This window comes from Caloenas nicobarica, chromosome 1, assembly GCF_036013445.1.
Source record: "Caloenas nicobarica isolate bCalNic1 chromosome 1, bCalNic1.hap1, whole genome shotgun sequence".
NCBI classification, from domain to species: Eukaryota; Metazoa; Chordata; class Aves; order Columbiformes; family Columbidae; genus Caloenas; species Caloenas nicobarica.
In genome coordinates, this window is record NC_088245.1 from 89,828,701 (window position 1) to 89,855,015 (window position 26,315).

The window sequence follows — 26,315 nt, forward strand, 5'->3', positions numbered from 1 at the left end:
TTTAAATTGAATGAGTGCCTGTAGCTAGACAGAAATAGGTCTCTTCTCACAACACAAAAAGAAGTTATTGGGAGAAATATAATTTCTCTCTCCCATGAAAGTACACACTAGATAAAAGGAAAAGAGTCAAAATGAATAACTAATTGTGCAGTATGACTATAAATTTCTATGTTTTAAGGATGTTTGCCACATTTAGGTAATGGATATTTGTCTAAAAAGGATAATTAGCAGACTGGAAAGCAGGGCAAATTGCCATGCATTATTTCCTTTGCATGACAACAGTTGCGTTGATGACAGAAGTTTTTGAAGAAAAAAAGGTAGGGAAAGCTTTAAAGCTCACACAAAGTCTAATCAAGACACGTCACTTCTTTAAAATGTTTGACTATAACCACTAGTCATCTTTTCAATATCACAGTAAGGTGGGATTTTTTTATTAAACTCAATAAAATTATTGAAACAAACATCCAGAAAGCTTTTTTTTTTTCAGACAGTGATCACCAGTACAGTCATCGGGTCCAATTAAAATGCTGCCAGATCCATCCACCTGTATGCCACTCTTATATGCATCTCCAAATATATGAACATCTATTTTTGCTCAGTAGATTTGCTTGCAGATGTCAGATTCCATTTTTACCTCCTGGATAAACATCAATTCAAAGTGAAGAAAGCTCAGTACATGTAACTGTAACATATATAACCTGCCTACTTAAAATGCACAAAAAAGGCTTGTGAGACCAATGACCCCAAATTTATGCATATATGCAGACACCTAATATGAATACATATATGACTGCACACGTAACCAGATGCATAGTAATCTCAGTATAGATATAAAATTCCACAAACTCTGGTTCTGTCAGATTTAATCATACAGGTAAATTTGATTATTTTTATAGCTTTTATGATTTTTTTTTCTTGTAGATTAACAATAAAATAATTTCTGTAATAACCTATTTAGGTATCTACACACATAAAAATAACATTTATGTATGTGTTGATTCCCAGGGGCATTTTTAAAAGAACTTATATTAGGAGTACTGACTCTCAGTGCGATTTGTGTTCCTAGATCACTCAAGTGCTCCGGAAAAATCCGAAATATATTCCACAGTTAGTTAAAGATGAAATGCATCAATGATTCTTTCAAGTCAAATAACAGAACTTTGGTTTTATGATCTTGTCTGTGCTTCCCCCATTCCATCTGCCCAATAAACCACATAAACAGCATAGAACACAGTTAGTTTATTTTAAGGATAAAGATCTATTTAAACCTTGTTTAGATTTAGAAACAGCAGTTCTAAGGAGAGTAAATCTGTCACACTTTATATTTGGATGTTATACCATCCTTCTTACAGACCAAAACCTCAAGTTATATTATCTTCTTTCTTTTAAAGTACATGCAACCTGATGTCAAACATACTTTACCACACTTTAACTATTGTAAAATTCCATGCCTCCTCAGAACTCTGCAGGCAATGATTTAATTAGTGCTATTTGTTTACTTTGCCTGATTTTTTTTCTAGAGCACACAAACAGCCTCAGTTTTACCTCTTGATAATACAGTCTCTCCGCACACATCAGCTGCCAAGGATCTGTGCTGTTCAATAGGGCTATCTTAGGTTTAAGTTTCACCTTTCACTTGACTGAAGATAGTAACTCTGGAATCAAATATCTTATTATTGGCTGTTTCATAGAAAGAACTAGATAATCTTATAGAATCACAGAATTGTTTAGGTTGGAAAAGACCCTCAAGATCATTGAGTCCCACTTGTATCACTACCAAGTCCACCACTAAACTATGCCCCTAAGTGCTACTTCTACACATATTATATAATAAATACCTCCAGGGATGGTGACTCAGCCACTTCTCTGGGCAGCCTGTTCCAGTGCCTGACAACCCTTTCTGTGAATAATTTTTTCCTAATATCCAATCTAAACCTCCTCTGGTGCAACTTGAGGCCATTTTCTCTTGTCCTATCACTTGTTATTGGGAAAAGAGACCAACACCCTCCACGCTACAACCTCCTTTCAGGCAGTTGCAGACAGCGATCAGGTCTCCCCTCAGCCTCCTTTTCTCCAGGCTAAACAGCCCCAGTTCCCTCAGCCGCTCCTCATCAGACTTGTGCTCCAGACCCCGCACCAGCTTCGTTGCCCTTCTCTGCACTCTCTCCAGCACCTCAATGTCTTTCCTGTAGTGAGGGGCCCAAAACTGAACACAGGATTCGAAGCGCAGCCTCACCAGCACCGAGTACAGGGGGACAGTCACTCCTCTAGTCCTGCTGGCCACACTGATTCTGATACAAGCCAGGATACTGTTGGCCTTTTTGGCCATCTTGAAGGCATGTTTTGTTTTGGTTTTGTTCGTACCTATTAAGTATTGCTGTCCTGTGTTTGACATTCAAAAATCACCCTTGCTATCAAAGCGTGGGAAGAAACACATAAAACAGGCCAAAAAAATTATTCCAAACATGATCCAAAAGCAGAATCTTTCTTGAGCAGAGCCTGTAGAATTTTTGTGATTTGAAAATGGCTTCACATGAAGATCTTTTAAACATAAGCAAAAGATAGGCTATCTTCCATACCACTCAAAATTGATAGGCTATTTCTACATTTTGTAGCAAATTTCATAGACAATCACATTCTGCCATAGCTGGATTTCCGTGTTGCAATTTCACATAGTGAGACAAGTCAAGCTTATAACCTGTTCCTTACTGCCAAATTTCTATTTCTCCTCTATCTCCCTTTCCATCCAGTCTCAACAATGCATTCCTTCCAGCTTCCTTATGCATCGCTCTGATTAGCAACAAATAGTTTAGTTCACTAATCTGGCAAAAAAGTAACGCAGCAAGAAAGAACTAGTATTTTGCCAGGATAGTGACTTGGATTGTTTATGAAAATATCTGATGAGCACCACAGTCAGACCAAGGAAAGTGTCAGTACTGTGTAGCTAAGCAAAAGCTGAGGGTAGAGCAACGCTTTCACTTTTATGTGCTAGTGAGTCAGAATAATTTTGTTTGCTTAGGTATGAAACGGCTACTATATTGTCTGATAACAGTGAAATACAGCAAGATGTTACATCTGTTAGAAAGGTCTTGCATGTGTTGTGGACGGCTTACTTTTTTGCACACACAACAAATAGTGAGATGACCATTTGTATGCCCCATAACCTGCATCCATGACAAAAAGAATCTCATAAGTCTAAAGAATACATATTAATGACAACAATAGACAACACTAAAACATGCTCAAAGACATACTACTAATTTAAGCCTGTTTGAGGATAGATAGGATTTCAGTGGTGTGAAGGCCACTCTGGACCCAGTAAGCTGGGTTTTTTGCAGTGGATTTAAGACAAACTCTCCCTCATTTCTTAATATGCAAAGATGATAATAGCTATAGAAGAGTCTCTTTCAGAATTTCCCACAGCAGCTGACCACCAAATAATCATCAACTCAATACAAAAGTATGTAGATGTTCTATTCTATATGTTTGAACTAGATGGCTTTACTGACTAAGGACATCCTTCATGTGGTGGAAAAAGTCCAAAGGAAAGGACTCGGTGACTCCAGAAAGCACCTATCGTTAATTTTAACAAGCATTTGTGAGCTGAATAAATGACAACACAGAAATATGCATCCTGAAAACAACGCACCACTTTGTCAGACCTGATACTGGAATAATAACTGCTAACAACACTGATTTTAATCTATTTATTCAGATCAAGAATGTGACAAACCCCCAGACTTCCCCATTTCCTCTGAAATCAGGAAGATACTTAAATCTGACTGAGTCTTTTAATTTCTCACCCCCTTGAATGGTGATACAGAACCTTCTCTGATAGTAACCAGAGGCTGCACACTTTGTTCCATTGTGTGCAATGTCAGAAGGTTCTCCAGACTGGAACTCAAGAAGGATATGGAGACAATAAGGAAAGGAACTGAATTTCATAGACCCTCTTCTTCTGAATGTGTTTGCTTGAAGCAAGGATAGTCCAGGTAGAGTGGTATCGAGCAATAATCTGAGCAATGATCAAAGGTATGGGAGCTGAGAACAAGCTTCAAAGAGGAAAATAATCCTCGGAGGGGAAATAAAATTTGCTGTGTTTAGGACAAAGAAAAAGAACAACCAGATGGCATAGCAATTGTTTCAAGAGTGGGCTTTTTGCCCTTTCTTTGCAGCCATTGTTAGTTTGTGTTGGTAATAGGAAGATAATCTTTCATCGATGACTTGCAGCGCACTCTCACTCTGTGGTTGGAGAATAGCTGTCCCTATGAAGATCCAGTACCCAGCAGTCATCACCGTAGGTAAAGCCTACATTGTTTGTTGGTTGAAGTTCCTTGAGAATCCCACAGAGACTGCTATGCTCACTAGAGCATAGCAACAGCAATTCCCATTGCTATAGAAGTTATAGCAGTTGCATCTAAAGCAGCCTGAAAAGAAATCTAGAAGACAAATTGACTCTCATACAAAAATGAACTTTCATTTATCTCTGTACCCTAATGGCAACTTATGAATAATATACTCTATTTCAGACCAATTTAGCATAGTCAGTTTTGGTCCTGCTGCTGGATCATTTGAAATGATCACCTGAAGGCGTGATGTTAAACATTACTTCACGACACAGAGCTACACGCTTCATTTTCTTAGGATACAGCTTGTCTTTTGAGACCTGTTACCTTGTGACCAATATAAATACCAACACTTTTTGAATCTTTTAGAGAGACAGGAAAGCAACAGTACCATTATGTGAATTGCACTGGTCACAGGAAAACTTGTTTTCCGTCATTACACTAATACTAAACATAAATTCTGTCTTGCTATGCCCTTGTGTTGCCCAGCACAACAGAGTCCGATCCAAACTAGGTGCTTTTCACGCTACCAATAAATAAGCAAATAAGGAATTGGGTGCATTTCTCTGATGGTAGCCAAATAGTCTGTCCTTCCACTCCATTCACAGTGCTGTTTAGAAGCACCAACCAAACACAATGTATGTGTGGAACAAATTCCCTTTCTGTTGTGCAGCTCTGTTAAAAAGTATTTTTACAGGATGCTGTGGAAGACAGTCATTAAAACCAATACTTTTTCAGTTTGATCAAAATATTCCATTATGAATTGTATTTTCAGATGTAATACTAAATCTGTTACATCTTGAATCACAGAATCACAGAAAGTTAGGGATTGGAAGGGACCTCAAAAGATCATCTAGTCCAATCCCCCTGCCAGAGCAGGAACACCCAGATGAGGTTACACAGGAAGGCGTCCAGGCGGGTTTTGAATGTCTCAATTTTTTGCCTGATTTCAACAATTAGAAATGGTTGCAGCAAGACTGGCTTAAATGAGTGGTGTTCCATGTGTGGTTCCAGGCCCTGTTTCACTGGTTACTGTCCAGCCCTGTGTACAAATGCAAAGTTATTAGTCCACAACTAGGCTTTTTATGTGACATGTTCTGTGAATCTTTGAGAGCCAAGTGGAGAAACCTTAGCTAAAATGAATAAATAAGTAATTCCTTTTATGGTACCCTCTGTCTTGAAAGCACAGCTTCCATTAACTCAATGCTCAATTAAGCAAACCAGGATCTGTGTGCCTAAGCTGAGAAGAATTCATGTTATGATATGGCATGTCTTTAACAAAAAAAAAAAAAAATCAAATTCCCTGGTAATCTTGATGCTTTTGTTTGATTCAGATGCTAGAACTGGTAGGAAATTTTCCATCAATGAGGTAGGGGTTTGCTAGCAAAACTGGAGAACAGATATTAAAGGGAAGGGTGCTTTGAAAAACATTCCTCTCCCTTGTTCCTCTCACCATTTATAGTCCATTTATATAGAAGATATCCATAGAGTTTTACATAAGGTTGGAGATATAGCTAATTTTCCATTCCTGTGGCAGAGGACATGCAGGTTTAACTTAATTCTACATGAACTGGTATTAATTCAGGCTCTATATTTGCATTTTTCTTAAAGGAGGGATTTATAGAGGTATAGGATGCCTAGGCAGTAACAGCATTGCTCCTACAAAAGCCAGGTTGCTGAGATGGGAAAAAGAGGTGGGCTCAGGAGTCAGTCTTCTGCAAGGTCTTCTTCCTACATCTACATTACCCCTGAAATTCCTGATACGCCCACACACAGAAGATATCAATGAAGTTTCTGGAGAGAAAGCTCCAGCTTTCTAACCTTGCATACCTCTCAAAAGAGGAAAGCATGACCACTAGCCTTGCACTTTCCTAGAAGTGCACAAATTCAAGGGGATTTTCCTCTTTGTAACCAAACAGAATATATTCAATCTTCATTGTATAGGTAAATACTAAGAGTAGAACTATCAAAGCAAAGCTTGTTGCATAACTAGATGTTAAGTCTTGTGAAAAGTTCTGGATCAAATAGAAAATAAGGCTTGTGAAAATGCAACTGTTCAGAACAAGCACACCCAAAAATGGAGGAAACAAAGTTTTAGTTATGTTATGTGAAGCACAGACTGGTTCTCCAGGGGGAGATTTTTCTTTACTTTGTAACCTGCCTCTGGGTTCATTAGGTTTATAGTTACCTTGGGAACAATGACAGCAAAAGAACCAGAAAATATTAGATTGGTATTTCATACAGCACTGTCCCCCACTTTAAACCCAGAATTTATCTAGCTACAAGAAGGTTGTAAAAATATTCATTTATTGCTTTCATATCCTGTAACTTTTAAACCTTCCGGTAATGTTCTTTCTTCTTTTTTTTCCTTACTTTATATGTATTTTCACCAATTTGGAACATATGTGAACCCTGACAAACTAGGAAAATTATGCAGAGAAACATTTTGAAATACATCACATTTAAATATTCTCAGATTTTTTTTTAAATCAAAGTTTTCGATTTTTTATTACATTTATATTCAATTTATTCTGTGTAGACTTCTAACTTAAAATTCCTACTGTATCAAAAAAATACATTAAATGCCGGTACTGATGTGCCTTTATAATTAATGAAGAGAAACAGGTACTTTTAGAGGGTTTCACCTTCTGCTTCAGGAAGGAATGAATTTTGCCCTAAAATCACTTATTTTCCACCATTCATTTGGAAGAGTCTAAACAATATTTCATACATAGATATCTACAGTGAAGATGTCTACAGTTGATTAGCTGCATTGCAGCAATTAATTTATTTATTGCTAGCACAACATTCACAACTTGCTGATTACCACATTGTAGTCTACCTTTACATACTGAAAAGAGTCTACTTTTCATGCTAAAAAAACCAAAAAGTAATTCTGCTTTATATCAACTACTATATGCCAAAACCATAAACCAAAAACTCAGTCGAAATTTTTTCTTTGGACACCGTAAGGACCTAATGATAATTCTTCAACAGCACATCCTTTTCCAGTCCATCTAGTAAAGCAAAATGAAGCAGAACATAACAACATAGACTTTAACCTTACCTGAGTGCTTGCAGAAGATGATTCACATCACTGTATTACAAATACACAGAAATGGTGAAAATTTTGAATGAGAAAGGATACATTCGTATGGCTCCTGTTCTTGTTCCAATTGCCAGAATTTTCTGAACTGGGTCAAAAGCTAAGGCAGTGGGTAGATAAGGAAAACCATGGCGAACCGTCTGAAACAGAGCAAATGAGCAAAGTGATTGAACTGTAATCACAGATAACAGCATGTATGTGTTGTGTTTCATGTATAGGAAAAGAATCCATATTTTGCTATAGGTTGTATTAATTGCAATATTTTTCAAGAAAAGTATTTTAAAAGATACAGTGTTTTGAATACTGAGGTGAATTTCACTTATGCCTATTTCTAGAGACACTGTAATCAGTAATATTTTAAATTATTTTATTGTAACAAAGTTGATTGCGAAGTATATGCCAATATACAACCTGTATATATTGCTTATATGGTATACAGAAAGATAACCTCAATATGCAAGGCAGCCAAACTGTAAACTGAAAAAAGAGACATAATATGCTTTTAAAACACTGTTACAAATCACCTCAGCCTCAACAACAGCTTCAGCAGAAACAGGACATGTCCAGGAGAAGAGATCCAATAAACCAACAAACTGAATTGAGTCTATGAGGTAAAAATTCTTAATATCAACTTAAAGAACAAAGACACCAGAGAAGATGTTCTCAAAATGAGCAACTGAAGCACTTACCCTTTCTTAATCTTCATTTATAATGCTATGCTTTTAATTCTATTTTTTCCAGAGATACTTTGGGGAATAAATGAACAGAGCATGCTGCAACACATCCTTGAGTTTGAAGACTGCCTCAAAGAATATTTTAAGTTATCTTAACCTGGAAGTTATGACCAATATGACCTGCCTAATTTTTATGAGGAAGAATCTGATGAGGGAGAACACTAACATAACACAAAAAAAATGAAAATAACTACACTACACAAATACACATAAAAATGAACTGTAATTCATTTTGTGTGTGAGACTGCTTACCTAAAATTGGGTAAATAATAATAATAATAATAATAATAGTAATAATAATGATAATAATAATAATAATAATGTTTTATAATATTTCATATGATATTTAACTCTGGGACTGACTCTTTTTTAGTACATGGTTGGGATTGAAGAGGAAGTACTTTGAAATGAACGAAATTTAACTTTTAAAGATTTTTTTTCTTCCTTGAAATTGTCTTGTTCATGAACCGTCTGCTGAAGTATTCAGCAGTCCCTCTGGAACAACTTGAACAAAAGGGACTCCTTAATTGCAGACCTGTTGAGTAAAAAGCAGCTGATGATTTCTACAGCTGTATCACTCCAACTTTTCCATTACAGCTGGAAACAACTGAACTGATATTCAAAAGTAGTTTGGGAACAAGAAAACTGAATGCTTTTCAGCAAATAACCTCTTCCTTAAAAGAAAACTTACTCACCTCATACCTTAATTATTGCTGATAACGGATGTCTTCCTTTAAAAGAATATCTATTTATTAGTTTCTAGACTGCAAGAATCCAGAAACATATGCTTCGTCAGTAAGATGTAGAAAAGTAACTTACTTTTTATGTTAACGTAGACATTTATCAAATATGTCTACAACTCTGTTTCTGGTTTGGTTTGCTTCGTGTTCTTTTATTTTTTTTAAACCTTCTCATCTTCTCAAGTGGTAGGATTACTCAAATTTAGTTGTGTTTGTTTGTTTATTTGTTTGTTGTGTTGGGTTTTTTTTTCCTGACATCTAAGATGGAACTAGACTTACATACTATAAAAATGATTTTACCTCTTGTGTCACAAAAAATGAGGAATTATGAACTGTAGTATTTTCTAGCGTGTTGAATGATTGGCCTAACTGCACTAGTAATTCTCTATTATATGTGAGATTTATGTATTGTTGTCGATAAATGTTCTTCCTTATACAAAAAGCATCATGTTTCATCAATTATACTTTAATTAATAAATTTTAGAAATAATCTCCATAATAACATTTGAATTTCTAGCAATTCCAGTCACAGGAAATTTTTCTGATGTTTAGCTATGACTGGAGCTTTCAGTACTGTTTTTTAGATCTAAGAATGCAAAGATCAGTATTTGTCAAGACTTATTTGCATCCGTGCCTTATATATTTAGCATCTGCTTAGTATTTTCAGGATATGTACAGTCAGCCTTTTCATCTGGAAATTTTAATTGGGTCCCGTTATTGACACAGAACTATGTTTCAGAAGCACAGTGATATATATCTTTTCAGGATCATAGTTCAGTAAAAATTCTTGAACTCTAGGATTGACTCAAAAGTGTTATTTCTATAATATTTTGCAGCCATTTTCTAAATTTGAGTATTTACACTATTCCAATTGGGAAGTTCTTGTGAATGCAAAATTCTGCCATTTGTAGAATAATTTTAAAAAATTGTTGAGGTCTACTGAATATCCAAGTAAATAACAATTTTCAAGTAAAATATTTATATTTGTTTATTAGGACTCCAAATAAAGGACAAAATCAGTTTTGAAGGAGATGCACATCAGATCCCCAGACTCTTCTCCTTTGGTCCAACAACCCTTCTATTTTCGAGGGCTATGAGAAAAGTCGACATGAAAAGCTAGCACTTGAAGTAGATTTTTCAAGTACGCACTGATAAAGCTGTGTAGTGTGAGCATACGTGTAAGAATGAGTAATGATTATAGAACTGGGCCTGGGCTTCCTTACAGCATTTACTAAAACAGATGAGGAGGGGAAGGCCACAAAATTACTTGATCCTAGGGTGACAAAAAGAAGTATGTTCCTACTTAATCCGAGTTGTGTCCAGTGTGAACAGTATAGATCAAAACTATCAATGGTGAGCAGAAAAAGCAAAACAAAGTAGATTTTTTTCCCCAGATTAAACTATCTCAATAGTGGGCAAAAGCAGAAAAAAAAAATACCCTAAAACGCCAGAAAGAAATTATTTCAAAGAAATTATTCAAAGAAATATAGGACCTACCTATCCCAAATACCCTAACAAAGGTGCCCGTCCCCGCTCCCCACCAAAAAAAAAAAAAAAAAAGGAGGAAAAAAGCAGACAGCAGATGGAGCCAGGACTGCTTTTCTCCACATTCTCCAGCTTTCTTTTCTGTCTCTTTTCTTGGCATGCTGTCTCTCTAGAGGCAGTCTGTGCTCCCTAGAACATACAGTTTATGTGCAATATGTGAAATAATTTATTTGAAACAGAACAATTACAAATGCAGCTAAAAATGCAGCATATATCTTTGTTCAGCTTTATTATTCTCTTTTAAATTCTGTTTTAAATAATTTTAAGCAAATATTCTTATGGTGAATTGCATGTATATATCATTAAAGTAATCTTTACACAACCAGTTTACCTACATGAATACAGGAAACTGATTACTTGGGCTTGCCAGTCTTCTACCAATGAACATTTTACTATGCTGTACAGAACACGACAATAATCTCTTCCTGCAGAAGATACCATGATATATTTCATTAGCTGAACAACGAAAGTCACACTAGTAATAATATGTAATATCCAGTATAATTGTTCGCATGGTGAATAATGCAATTTTTCAGTATAAGAGTTTTTTCTTAACTTTTGTTCTATGGTAGTTTATATTAGATTGTAAAGACACCATTTTTTCAAAGTGATTTTTATATTCTCTAAATAGCTTCAGAAAATACAGCACTAAACACAATTTTAAAATGTGTCCAGTATCAGAGTTTGTAGTCAAAACTGTTCCTGCTAATTTGCATAAACTTAAAATTTTTAACTTTTCTTCTAATATTTTACAGCTACTCTGTTTTGTGTAATACCTGACAGCAAAAATGATTTATTTAAGTTGACAATTTTTGAGAAGATGTCTATTTGTTACAATTGAAGTATGTAGAATCTGCTTCCAAATTGTGATCAACGTGCCACATTTGAAAGTCTCACTGAAGCAAATAATTGATTGGTTTACTGACTAGACGATGAAGTGTTGACAGAAACCTGTATAACCTCTTACTTAGCTGTGTAGGAAATAAAAAAATATCAATGATTACAGCTTTCACCAAGGTTGTAGTGGTGAAAACACATGCTCATAAAGATGAACTGCCATGCATTATATTGCTGTAAGACCATGACATCCCTCCTTCATAGGCTTACGTGCCTGGAATCTCTGATTAGTAAGACTGCTCCCTATTCAGAAATGATCAAAAAAGGACAAGATATCAGTAGGCTTCCAACCTAAGAAAATTATCCAGGAGGGATAAGTTTTTTTATTGGCTAAATTTTCATTTTTCGAATGACTATTTTTTATAAAAATACCAGCTTAGGTAAAACTTTCCAAAATTTCAGTTGCAAGCCATGGGATTCCATTTAGCTCTTAACCTACATTAGGAACCAGGACTTCTGAGCATGTTCACAGGATATTCCAAAAACTACTTATGTTTTAATTAGATAACGATACCCACAGATAGTTCTTTTACTCTGAGTGAAGCTAGAAACAGTTGTATGGAAAAAGCCATCTACAAAAGGGACTCTGGAGCTGCAGACTGGGAAGGCTGACTGCTGCCCCTGGCAAGATGATAGAATAAAGACTCAGCACATGGATAAAGACCATTGTAGAAGCCAGCAGAGTTTCTACAATGGGAAATCCTGTTTAACTAGTTTTCTCTAATTCTATGAAGCTATCAGCATGCATATAAATAAAGGGGGTATGAATATATGTAAGTTTTCCAAAAGCCTTCCATAACATTCCACAGCAATGTTATTAAAGAAACAAAGTTGTCATAGAACTGAAGGAAAGCTTTTTTGTGGTCTGAGAGCTGGTTAGATAACAGAAAACTAAGGATAGGGTTTAATGGATTTTTACCATGAAGAAAACTCAAAAGTAGGGTACTCTGTGGATGAGTGCTTGGACCAATATTATTCCTCATCTTTAATGATCTACTATATAAATGATAGTGAACACTGAAATCTCCAAGTTCATAGCTGATAATAAGCTCCTTTGGATAGTGAAATTCAGTACCAACGGCAACCAACTCCTGAAAGACCTCATTAGTCTGAATAAATGGGCAAGAAGGTGATAAATGAGCTTCAGTGAGGATAGATGTAAGATAAGGCATCTAGAGAAAAAAACAAATCTTAACAAGGCTTACACAATGATGAATTTGGAACTAGCATTTACAACTCAGGAAAGTGATTTTGTGGGCACGGTTGGCATTCCTCTGAAGTCTTTGGTTTAATGTGCAGCAGCAATTCAAAAAGCCAAGTACTATTGAACATTACCAGGAAGAATAATAGAGAGGGCATTGTTTTGCTGCTGTAATAAAACCTCTGTGAGCCCATTACTTGAGTACTGTATGCAGCTCTGTTCTCCACATCCGTAGAAGCAGTCAAGTCAGAGCTGATACAATGAAGGCAAGTCATGTTCAAGGTGATGGACGCAAGCTTATCAGAAAAGACCAAAAGTGCTGCAACTTTGGTTAGGAGAAGAAAAAGCTGTGGGGGAATATAACTGAGATTTACATAGTCGAGAGAGTGGGTAAGGTAAATGTGGAACTGCTTTTCAGCAAACAACAGAGCCACTCAAAACAAATGAAAGATTATTTTAAAACAGAAAAAAAAAGGTAAAAAAAAGAAAATACTTCTACACAACAGGCAATGAACTTCTGAAACTTGCTACCATAGGAGGTTGTGAAGGCTGACAGTATCAGCAGGTTCAAAAAGGCATTAGACAAATTCATGGACATTATTGATAAATGGATTCTGAAAGGACTGGCTAAGGATACACTCTTGACATCTCCAATCCAGTGATGGTGGATGATGGGAGATTAGAAAGGGAATGGACTGCAGGTGATGATCTAACTTATTACTCTCCCTAAATGACATATTCTATTGCCACTGTCAGAGACTGACTGCTGGGTGATACGGACCATTGATTTGTCTCAGCAGGGTATTTCTTATGGGCTTATTCTCTTCACCAGCAGCAGTGCATCTGAGAGAGGGGGAAAAGGAGATCAGTATTGGTGGAGAAAAACACATGAGAGAAAAAACATGGAAAACGTGGGTACACAAGGGAAAAAGAGAAGTGTTACTGAGATAGGGAATACAGGAGCAGGAAGAAAAGATATGCACAGGAAACAATCAAATAATAATTACATATTAATAATATTTACATAGACAACTTTTGACATAGAAAAATAATACTTTCAGCAATAGGCAAATTTGTTTGGTCTTTTAATTTCTAAATTACAAAACTTTGTTACAATAAGTCACTTAATAAGCTATGGGAGAATTTTGAGAAAATATCTGTCCTGGACATAAAGGAGACTTCAACTACAACCCAAAATCTTAACAGTTTAGTGTCACAAATTTTATACACTGATAATTAGACTTATATGAAAAAAATCAGATAAATATATTAGAGTATTTGACATGAACTGACTTGTATATTACACATTTTTGTACTATGACCATATGAAACCTTTTTTTCCTTTGAAAGCAGCTTAACATACTTCAAAAAATTAAAACATAAGGTTGCAAAAATGAGTTTCAAGTCTATATTATTAATATGTATTGGTTTCACTCTACTGTTTTAAAAAAGTCTCTATGCAGACCATATGACTGTTTTTTGAAACATGCTAGTTCTACCACACATTGCATAACTTTTTCAATTTCCTCATATTGCTCAGCTCTGAAAAATAATGCACTTTCGAAGGCATCTTCCAGACAATTAATTTTAAAAATAACTAAAATCTGGCAGTCCTCACTAAAATTCCTCTTTGCATGACAAAAATCTCTGCAGAAACTTCAGAGATGTGTTGTTCCATTGTCATTTTCAGTTCTGCAGACTGGATGTTAAAGACTATCAAATAAGGATGGTCTTATTCACATATGATTCATATTGATTCAATAGCCAAGTTAAGTGAACCACTGGGGAAAACAAGGCATTCTGAATTTCAAAAAGCATCCTCCTCATGCTTGTTCTTTGAAATATACTGTAGTGCATAAAAAAATACAAAATTAATATAATTCCAACTGAAAAATCCGCAAATAAATTAAATGACATGGATCCCTGAATTGCATTATTCCCAGTTCACAGCACAGATGAGGCTGGAAGGGAATTCTGCAGACTGTCTAGTCCAACCCACCCTGCTCAAAGCAGAGTGGTTTTAATCTTATTAATTTAATCTATTTAAATCAGTGTCACTGTGGCCAAGCGACCGCTTGACAACTACACCATCTTGCCACATCTACCACAGCACTGAGTTACAGCACAGTAAGTTAATAAAATAAGTTACAGGGTAATACATGAATATAATCATCCCAAGGTAGATACTATCGCCTTTGGAGAAATCGCAAGTGGAAGACTTATGCAAAATTATTTCACTTCTTCTCATTCCTTCTACAAGAACTCTACCAAGTTAAAAAAAAAAAAAAAAAAAAAGAGACGAACATACAAAAAGGGATGAAAATGGAGAACACAATGAAGGAATTGCATTCACTGTTCAGTAAATGTGCTATAACAGACTTCCCACTCTTGCCTTTTAAACTGGCAAGAAAAAATAGGGCATCAACCTATTGAAAAATGCCACAGAGTTTTATTAAACTATATTTGACCTTGTCTTTAATGTAAAATAATTAAAAAAACCAACCCTAAAACACTGATTTCAAAGCTCAATTTGGCCTATGTACTTAAGCAAGACTTCTGGCAAAATGGGGAATCATTATAGCCAAAGTAATTCAAATAGTAGTTCATATTGATTTTGTTGTTGCATCATTTAACTATATTACTCTAAAACTTGAAATAGTTTGGTTCAGAATATCATCTGTATGATGAAAGTCTGTTTTATGGGTATTTACAAGAATCTTAAAATCATTCAACATGTCTGACAGCAACGAAAGGAAAGTATTTTTGTCTTCATTGTCACTGTGGATGCAGAGAATAACATAATTTCATAACTTTAATGAGAAATAAAAAATAATAAGGTGTTTTTATTAAAGTGATACCAGACCAACATTGTGATAGCTCTAATTATTTTGCATGTCTTCCCATTTTTAGATTTTCTGGAACTTTGCTACTTTAGGCTGATTATGTCCTGTTCGGTTACGGCTGATTGTGGTTACTGTTCTGAAGTAGATGTTTTGCTCGCTGCTTTCAAAATAATTTTTTTAAAAAAATCAGTCATACCGGGGAATTTTAAAAATTTTGCAAGAGAATTTCACAATTGTGGTCCTACAAAAAAGTTCTTGAAGTTAGTGTGTGGTTTTCGTGTGTGTGCAGTTGGTTTTATTTGGGGTTTTTTGTTGGTTTGGTTTGGTTTTAAAGCTATAGAAACACAGTGTTAAAAATCTACTTTGATATAGAGATAATCTGTATTAATTAGTGTGTTCATATGGAAATATTTTATTTTGAAACATAATTTGGCATTCCTGTATACAAATACTATTACTAGATTTCATTACTAGCATTTACAACATTGTTTACTATTTCTTCCTAATTCATAATTAATCTTCTCCCACCTTCTTTCTATATGCATATTATATGCAATTTGAGAACTTTTTTTCTGATGCTGAATTGAGAATTTAATCTGGAGATATTGGCTAGCATCTCATATCACAAGTGGTAAAGACATATTCCAAATGAAATGGAGATATTTTGTGGCATCTTTTTGCCCTCTAACAGCAGTGAAATTCAGCAGATCTTGCACATGACTATCCCCCCCTGCATTGCCTATGATGCTACCAAGGGCATAGCTCACAGACACAAATGAAGACACTATATGCAAAGATATAAGAATCAGATCTCTGTTTACATAACCACATGCCAGTTTTCCTGCCTTTGCCTCATTCAGTGAGCATTTAAAATATATCTAGGGATATAAACGACGCGTAAACTGGGGTTCTTCAGACCCACTACAATTAACTTTCATCCACAGCTAGGATGGAATGTATCTGTAATACAACTGATGCTGAGCGGGTGTAACTGGAAGCACACATCCATCCTTAAGGGATACAATAGTTGGAATGGGATGAACGAAGCTGAGATGAGCGTTATTTATTATGATTTTTTGTGATGTCCAGCGGATAATGCAGAGATTTTCTCACAGGAACCATTGCAAAGAACACAGACAGAATAGCATCCATCCTTCCCACATGTTGTGTACCGTTCAAGCCAAATGTGATGGAGAACAGGAATAAAATATAAGCAGACACTTCAAAAAAATAAAAATATGCTACAAATATTAGATTGCCATACATACAGATGTAGCTGAATATTAGCTGAATAAGGGACCTGACCTCTGAGTGTATGACATCTCAGCATTCTTATATAGCAGATTTTAAAATGAAATATAAACGATTCTTTTTAATGGACTGGATTCAAATTCTTCATAAAGACATGGTACCATACACACCTGTACCTGCACATAAACCACTGACCGTTTTTGAGTACATGCATTCATCAACTCAAAGCCTTAAATATTAAGGGTTTGTTTTTTGTTTTTTGTTCAGTACTGTATACAACTTCAAAGGATCCATAAAAAGTGTACCTCATCAGACTTTGACCCTAGCTACAGGAGACAGATTGTCTCTAGTATTTTTTACTATTCATAGTCTGTGCTGGTGATCTGTTAGGAGTGGACACAGCACTGCACAAAGATAACATCTTATTACATTTGAGCATATTTACCAGCCATCTGTACCTAACAATATTGCTTTCCTCTCTACAGATGCACATTACTTAGACTTCTAATCATACAGTCCCCTACCTTTCCCCTATAATGATTCTAACATACATTGCAACAAATTAGTATAACCTTACAAGCTGCTTTTATAAACACTTTTTCTTAGAATAAGCAATAGACCAGTATATTCATGTAGCTTAAGGTATATTAGTTCACTTTGCTACTGCTTTCTTATCTCCGTTTATAAAGTGAAGGTACTAATACTAGCTTTTCACAGTATTTTCACACAGACCTCCAAAAGGGGTTTGGTCATATACCATACGCCAGGGAGTATCAGATGTCTCAGAACAAGAGTCAGATAGGAACCAAGATTCATCTAAACTAACCAACCGAGAATAGAGTCTGCCTTAGATTTATTCCACCTCCACTGAGGACAGCTGCATGTTTTATGTAGTATATGTATTTCTACTTGGGAAAAAAAAAATCTCCCACTATTTCATATTTTTATCCATGAACCTCTAAGTAATTTCTCAGTCATTTCTTAAAAAAAATGAAGCATAAGTCTTTTTCTTTCAGGAATAAGTAGGGAAAAGAGTTGCTTATATAACTAATGCTTTACAAGACAGCTTTACAGTCAGAACACTAGCTGCGATATGGGGCAACAAGGTTTCCTTCATCCTCCCAGAAGAGATTCAAAAATGCTTTTTCCGATAAAATAGTAAGAAAATTTCTCATTAACTGGTGGTCCACAGCTGAGGTACAGTATATCCAGTGTGTCCAGTACCCACTAGCAGGCAATAACAGTTAAGAGGATAAAAATGATGGAACACAAAATAGAGACAACAAGAGAAAACTTGGGGATAGGAACTAACTTTGGGAGAAATGCTCTGTGTTCCAGGTATAAACTCAGTACCATTCCCATGGGATGAGAGTCAGCATCAGCACACTCAATTGTAGAGGTCAGACCTGTGCTATGTAAATGTGGAGACACTGTACTCCTCAGTACATTCTGTGTTTTGGGGGGTATTTTTTCACCGTTTCCAGGATATCCAGGGATTTCCCAGTCTCATCATCAGCTCAGGGAAGGAAGACTAGAGTTCTGATGGTCTGATCTCTGAACCAGTGCCTGTGAAAAAGTGATTCCTGAACAGAGAAAACATTAAGCTAGCCTTAATAAATACTTCCAGTGAGCAGGGACATTCTGTCTTTCTCATGAAGAAAAAGTATATCCTGATTTTCAGTTATTTATCCAAGGACTCCACGTCATTGAAATTTTCTTTATCCAAGGACTCCATGTGATTGAAATTAATGAATTGTTGCATTAAAAACCAAAGCAAAACACAAAAAAAGCCAACTCGAAATGGCACATAAAATTACAATAAGTAGTTTAACTTTTAGGTTGCCCTGTGTAGAGTCAGGAGTTGAACTCTGTGATCCTTGTGGGTCCCTTTCAACTCAGGATATTCTTGTGTTGCTAAAAATGCAAAGTCAACCATAAAAAGCAGAAAAATTAGAATATACACAAACTAAGATAATCTATGCAACATGAATTTGTTCCCTCCTTGTAAAGATTAAATAAATAATCTTTTTCTGCCATAGAACTTTTGCCTCCATGGACAGTAGTCTGGTCTGAACTATGGACAAACCAAACGTAAAGAGCTGTTGTCCGCCAAACTTGTCTATTTGGTATAAAACAGGAAGGTGCAAGGTAGAATTCAGATAGAAAATTGCGGGAAGGAAATTCTATCAATGCTCTTATCACTTAGTTTTATAAATGATCAAGCCAAGGGCCATTAATTAAGCTTTTCACATGTGGCTGCTAATCATGTTTCCATTTTGTGACTGGCCAGTTTGAGATACTGGAGGTGGATGGTATTCAGACGTCTTAGGTACAATTCACAGGTCAAATTTGGAGCCAGAATTCCATCTGTAATCATTTGAGACAGGAAGGAAATTCAGAGTCATCTGGTTACCTAAGGTGGACATATAAATTGACAATATGAATAACTATCCTAAAGACTCCTCTGTAGATGTGCAGAATACTTGCAACAGAATGTGAAAACAATGGGAGGCATAATGGGAAGACGTAAGTGGTATAAAAATATAGAATATGCTAAAACAAACAAACAAACAACAACAAACAAACAGATCCAAAGAAGGTCAAGCTGAAAACTCAAAACAGTGGACACTAAATAGTCTGGCATTTGTGATTTTCTGTGCCTCAGTTCCTCACCTATACAGTAGGAATAATAAAATCTCCATCTCACAGAAATATTACCAAGGTCTATTCCTTAATGTTTATAAAGCTTTCAAAACTACGGTGGTGAGCACTTCTGTTGCAAAAGTCCATGGGGTACTTCATATTCAGGTATGCTCTGAGTTCTAAGTAAGTAAAAAAATATTGAAGTGCTTTCCATTGAGCAAATGCTATTAATTTTACTAAATTTGACCTATAGAAGAAATATGGGATCATGTAATTCAAGGTAATATGTGTAAGCAAACTTAAGAAATCTGGAACTTTCAAGTGCTTTGTTTTGCAACCTTAAAAATCTTAAAATGGTTTTGAATCTGCAGTTACATGTGTGGGCCATGAAGGGTCTGCATTAATGCAGTTAGGATTAATATTTGATTAATAACCAAACATAGTGATGTAACATAGTTACATTTTTGAAAAAAAGACAAAAAAAGAGTCTAGTTATACTACTATAGGTAGCTTAAAATGTTCAAACTTCTTAAAAAGTAAGCTTTTAATGTGCTATGCTCTTTACCACCAATGAGTCCTATTTCTAATGAATAAAAATATTTTTAAAAGAAAAATACATTAGGTATCACACATTTCATAAAATGAACATCATCTAATTACAGAGGTATCATTTATGAATCTGTAGTTTTAAACAGAAAAGGGTTTTGCACCTAACATTAGATCTAAACTCTGTTATATAGGAAAAATTGTTCCCAACACTATCTTATTTACCACTTAAGTACTGCATGAACTCTGAGCACTTAGAAGTAAGAGTTAATACAAAATTTAAAATGGGGTTTCTCTGAAATGTAGCACTTGACACAGGTTTGGGTTTTTTTCTTGCTTTTGTTTGGTTGGTGTTTTTTGAGGAGGGTTTTGTTTGGTTGGTTGGGGTTTTTTTGGTTTTTTTCTTCCCCCCACCCCAGCTGACCTTACTAAGGAAACAACACGGATTAATCAAACAGCTCAAGCTAACTTTATAGCTTATAACAAAGATTTTTTAAAAAAATTCTTCATAACCAAAAACAGAGCTATGTGCTTCTGCAGAATTGTTCTTAAACTGCCATTGCAAAATTCATCTCCTCTCTATTATCATTGAACTGTGGCTTCATGTCGCATGTGCAGTTAAAGTACCTACTTGACTGCTGTCAGAGGGACTAAATGTTCATCTTTGTGGGTTGACAAAATAAAGTATTACCATCTGTAAACTCTGGGAATTAAAATTGAAGACTGCCTTATAGGAAATCCAGATAATTAAGGTATTTTAACTGGCTACTGATTGGATGCAAATTGAGGGCCTGTTTTTGTCCAGGATAAGCAGGGTTAGGATGGCATAACTGTAATTGGCAATGGGCTTCCATACCAGTTTCAATGAAAACCTAAAACTACTCTGGCCTCCATGGGTTTTGTAAAAAGACTCGGTAATGCACATACTAAAACTATGACTATACGATCAAAACGAATAATACAGCAAGATTCAAGACAGTAATAACACTAAAGACCAGTTTTGCAGAGAATAAATTTTTTTTTGTTTCAGAGTTCAAAGGCAGTCCATAACCATCAGAGTTTGGGGAATAATTCTGTGAGAAGATTAATTCAGTTGTTCTTGGACCTTTTCTAGGGTATCCAGTTGCTGCCTACAGCTAAAGAAATCCTGGACTAGATTAATTGTATGTCTAGTAAAGTGCAGCTGTTACTATGCTCTTAACTGAGGTCTTGATTTCAAACATTTTTTGGATGAAGTTATCAACGTCATGCTCTACAAATTCAACTCTCTGATTGTTCTTCAAGAAATGCTCAAGTAATTCTCTGAGAATTTATTTCCAAGAAGAATATGCAGTCCATGTTCAGAAAATATATATCTTCATTCTTATTCAGTTGTCCCCAACTGCATCATCCCCTAACAATTAACCTTCTGCAAAAGTAATAAAATTACTGTTTTCTTCTTTAATGTTTGTTCTGCTCAAAGTTCTATTCAAAAAATTTACAACATCCTAACTGTCATCTTCTCACATCCTATATTAATAGGACATCTCTCCTCAGTGCTGTATTTTAGTTTCTATATGCTATGGACAAACATAGGTGAGCCTAAGAAATCCTTGCCAGAACGAAAAAACAATATATGTATTTATATACAGAGGGAAAAATACAAAGGATCAAAACCAAGGAAACTAGGTCTATCCCCATTAAAATTAGTATAGACTTTACTAACATATTCTACTGGATCATGCCTAGTTTTTGGCATGATGCTGCTATCTCGCACATTCAATTCAATTAATGTGAACCATAATCAGTATTTCCATGATTTCCACTTCGATATCCAAACCCCAAGAGCAGCCCTACAAATAACATAAACTATACCTCAGCTTCCTGTTGTCACAAAATACAATTCTGACAAAATTTCTCATTACATGAATACTTTGAAAAGAGTGCCATTGATTCGTTCATACAGCTACCAACATATAAATTTATCATGCTTTTAAAAAGGCCTTAGCTATTTCATGTGTAATAGTTTCAAGAATATTTTTAGTCTTTTGGTACAGAAGTTTACATTAATGATTTAAATATAAATGCCAAAAGTAACTCATTGTGAGCATCTCCATGTAAAATTAAATATTCCATATTCTTCTATTAAGTTCTAGTCTATATTTCAAAAAGACACTGTGCTAATAAGCATCCTAAAAATGTCACCAAATGGGGAGAGTGCTTTCACATGTATTACTAATGAAATCAGGTGTGTTACTAATAATAACAGTGCTCTGGTAGAGGATTGGATCTGTGCTGTTAGACCTCCCACAAACTTCAAAAAGGCAATTTATTTAAATACGAATGGCAGAGTAAGGCCCTTTAATTCTTAAGTATGAGTCAGCTTTTATGTTTCATATCTAAATGAAGATTTTATAATCAGTGAAGAAAGGAAAACCAGTTTGGGGTGCTACTTAGACTGTGAGCCCATCTGCCTTGATCCTGCAGATGATAACAAACCAAAACTGCCATTAGCTTTACTCAGTTCTGTGTGCAGCAGTATCACAGATCATAGATCCTTAAATATGCAGCCCATGTAACTTATGTAACTTAACATGAAAATACACAACTGAAATACCGGAAGTTCTACACAACAAAAGCTCAGGGAAGACAAAGCTTGAATTTTATGTGTTTTGCTGTATTTTTAATCTAATCCCAACTGATTAAGGTACAAATTATGGTTCAGATCTTGCACCCTGAAGCATGCAGGGTGAAAGCTGTGCCTGCGTCAAGTCCCACTGCCTTTGGTACACTTCCATAGCACAACGCAGGATCGGGGCCTGTGGGGTTTGGTTGGTTCATTCAAACATGTAATGTTACTAAACTGTAACACAGCTGATTAAGTAGAGCCTGTTGAATAAACATTGCAGTATTTTATGAGCGCATAATCACTGAGTGTTTTGGAAGTTTGCTTTTAGCATACCTTTATATCTTGAAAAAAGGAAGCTAGTATTTTGTCTACTATAAAGTAGTCTTCTGCAGTACCATGCATTCATAAGCAAGAGCTGCTGCAAACAACTAAAAGCCTTCCTAAACAAATATTTACTTTGTTGAGAACATTTCAACCTGAGAGCTAAGACAGGCAAATATTGCCTACTGAAATCTTCTCAAAATGACATATTCCTGTACACCAAACAGATCTATTTGCAAGTAGATCTATCAGAACATAACACCGTCTTCAAGTAATATCAAGACAAAGAAGGGAAATAACTGAGACTAGGCAGAATATTTCTTTTCATCTTATGCTGCCTTTTATTTTTTTTTTGCAAATACGCCATACAAAATAAAAATATATCACACTAAATACAGAACTTTGGCCCTATCAAATAACTTAAACATGAAGAACTATGTTGAGTTTTAGCCTTACTTAGAAGTCTCAGAATGTCAGACCTTCTAATGCTACCTTAATGTATCTTGATTACTTGCATTATCTTTTTACTGAAGTGACAAAAATAGGGAATTGCTGTACTGAATACCTGCAGTTTCACAAAATGCTAAGTTACTGTGTACATAAACAAGAGGAGTCAAATTCAGTCTTGGGAACCAGAAATTATTCTAATGCACTGATCACTGACACACTATTATACTACCAAATAAGTTGACTCAAAGGGTTTGAGCCTATTTGGGTTTGGGGTGGCAAAGAACTAAAAACCTCCAGAAATTAGAATTATGTAGAACCTATTCCACAGGCCTCTGACCCTTTAAGCCACGGGGGCTCATCCTTCTTCCCCTGAACTCTATAAGGGTTTTGACACTAGCTGTAGCTGAAAACCAAATAGACTAGAACCATGAAATCTGAGATCAGGAAAGCTGTGTGTTTCACAAGAACCAGATCTGCACACAAACTGCCTTATTAGCTTGTCTTGTTTGTTTATATTTCTTCCAAAACACAAAAAGAAATGAGAATGTGCTGGAGTTGGCCATAACCTAAATTTCAAATCAGTTGGTATCTGGTTAATAAAAGGAAAATATATACTTAATAGGTGAAGTTAATTTACTCTTAATAATGTAAATTGCACTAATTAAGAATTCTGGTTTTGAAGCTTCTAAGCAAAACAAATAAGCAAACAAAACTTCTAGTAAAGCAAACAATGTCAAAGTTAACAGCAGAGGATTATAATTTCTCCTTTTGGTTGGTCTTCATTACAAAAGTATGGTTTTCATATTCCAGGGCTGGTCAGAAGTACCGAATAGTTTGTACTGATTCTACTTGTGCATTTAAGAACACCATTGAAAGCTTTGTTGTAGAAAACATATTCAAAACATAGACAGGGATATGTTATGCTTTCTACTCAAAGAACATTCCCACTTAAGGACCTAAACAACACATAAAAACCCATGCCAAACAGATCCGGCAACTTTGAGTATTCATGCTGTCCTACTAAGTTTATTGTCATATAATCATACTCTTCAGTACTAACACTAAAAAAAACCCCTCACATCTACAGCCAGTCCCTCAAAAATAATTGAATTGTCAGCTTTAGTAATCAATGCACTGTCTTTTATTTCTAGCTTGTGACTTTTCCTTAAAAAAGGAAAGGAAGAAAGGATGATAAAAGTGAGGAAGGGAAGTAGATGTATACAATTTTGAATTTCTAATGATTTTTAAGTGTTATCTGTACTAGCACCAATTTATTTGCTTTCCTGCCCACAATCTTGTTACTCATTTGGGATCTGAGCATGAATTTAGGATTTGGACCTGAATGCTGAAATGAAGATTTTTACTAATTTACTGACCACCCCAACTCTGCAGCAGGAAGAAAACAACAACAAAACCCACAACAAATACACACACAAAAACAGAAACCAAAACCATCAACAAGATCTCTGTCTTTTCATTCCAAAGTTCTTATACAACCACTGCAGTTCTCAAGTAAAAGGCTTATTGATGTCATACTACTGCCCACACACACAATGTAGCTTTTATTATTTCCATGGTAAAAAAAAAAAAAAAAATACAGCCCTTACCTTACAAATCTGAAAATAATCCGAAGTGAGCGTCTCCTGGATCTCATCTCTGGGAGTCCCTGCAGCTCCTGCAGTCCCTCCTGGGTGCACGGAGCTGCCACCAGCGCCACTTCCACCGCCACTGCCACCACCACTGCTTCCACTGGGGGATGAGGCAGTCAAACCATCCAAAACTTTGCGAAAATTAAATTTCTTCATTTTGGAAAAATCTTTTGGAAGATTTGGGGACTGAGAAAGGATGTGTCGCAACACATTCAGCTACATGTAGCGAAAGAAAAAAGTCTTTAATGGTCCTCTGAGTGAGGCAGCACTTTAGTCCCTTGTACCAAACAATGTCAATATTAGGTATAATTGAGTGAAAAATACAAAGGCTTCATTTTGTCAGACGTAAAAGCTACCTGCAACGGTCCTTTTAAAAAATAAATAGAAAAATATTCCACAAGAAGCAGAACTAAGATTTACGTTCAAACAAGGAACATGGAACAACCGCCACCGGGTTCGCTCACAAAATCCACATTTAGCAGTGGTTAAAACCGAAAAGTAAATAAAAAATTCGAGCCGGCATCCAAAACAGTAGACTCCACGTCTCTGTCTTTGCTGCCTAAGATCTGCCTTCGGTACTTGACTATCTTAACAAAACTACAAAAACTCGGCTACATTCAATGCCCTCTTCCCCTCAAACCCCTTGCAGTCCGGGGTGTATTCGCCTCCGGGGTTTCGGGGGAGCGGACTCCCCGCCACCGCTCTCCGCCCGCAGCCGCTGCCGCGACTCTCGCTACCGAGTTCGCTGCCCGCCCCGCCGAGTGCCGGCAGCCGCTGCCGCCCTCGAGCCTCCTCTTCCCCTGGGGCTCCCGGCCCGGCGGGTGCGCGGCCGCCCCACAGCGGGGTGGGAGCCCCTCACTGTCCCCGCCGCCCGCCCGCCCCGCGCCGCCCCGGCCGCCGCGCCGTGAGGACCGGGCGGCGGTAACGAGCGACCCCCTCAGCCAGCCCGGCCGTCCCGGGCTGACCACCTGTCCCGTCCCCGAGGTGACGGACCCCCTCAGCCCTCCCGCCCGCCCCCGTCACCGAGCCTGCGCCGTCGCCGTGCCCGGGGAGCGGGGGGAGCGGGGGGACCGGACTCCCTCGGCGCCGGGAGTAACGGGGGCGACGCTCGCTCTGAGGCGACGGTTCCTAACGGTCCCCAGGGGCGCCCGTGCCTGGCGCGGGGCGGGGCGGGCCGGGGCAGGAGCGGAGCGGCGCGGGGGAGCGGAGCGCGGCTGCGGCCCCAGCCAGCTGCGGCGGCTCCCGTCCGCCCGGCGCGCTCGCAGCCGCTCTCCGAGGTACTGAAGTCTCCGCCGGCAGAGGCGGCAGCCGCAGCTCCTCCTCCTCCTCTTCTTCCTCCTCCTCCTCCTCCTCCCCCACGCCCGCCCTCCACGCCCCGCCCAGCCCGGCCCGCCGCACCAGCGCGCGCCCGGGCGCCCGCACCCCGCCCCTCCCC

At 36.9% G+C, this 26,315-nt stretch overlaps 1 protein-coding gene across 2 annotated transcripts in view; it reads right to left on the reverse strand.

Moving 5' to 3' along the window:
* Positions 1 to 25,036, reverse strand: part of STXBP5L (syntaxin binding protein 5L) — a 191,887-nt gene extending 166,851 nt beyond the window's left edge. For both annotated transcript variants that reach the window (XM_065642097.1, XM_065642087.1), the window contains exons 1-2: positions 24,839 to 25,036; positions 7,495 to 7,592 (exon numbers count right to left, since the gene is read on the reverse strand). In XM_065642097.1, coding sequence (XP_065498169.1) covers positions 7,495 to 7,592; positions 24,839 to 25,036 — 296 coding nt within the window. The remainder of the gene's footprint in view (positions 1 to 7,494; positions 7,593 to 24,838) is intronic.
* Between the last annotated feature and the right edge of the window lie 1,279 nt (positions 25,037 to 26,315).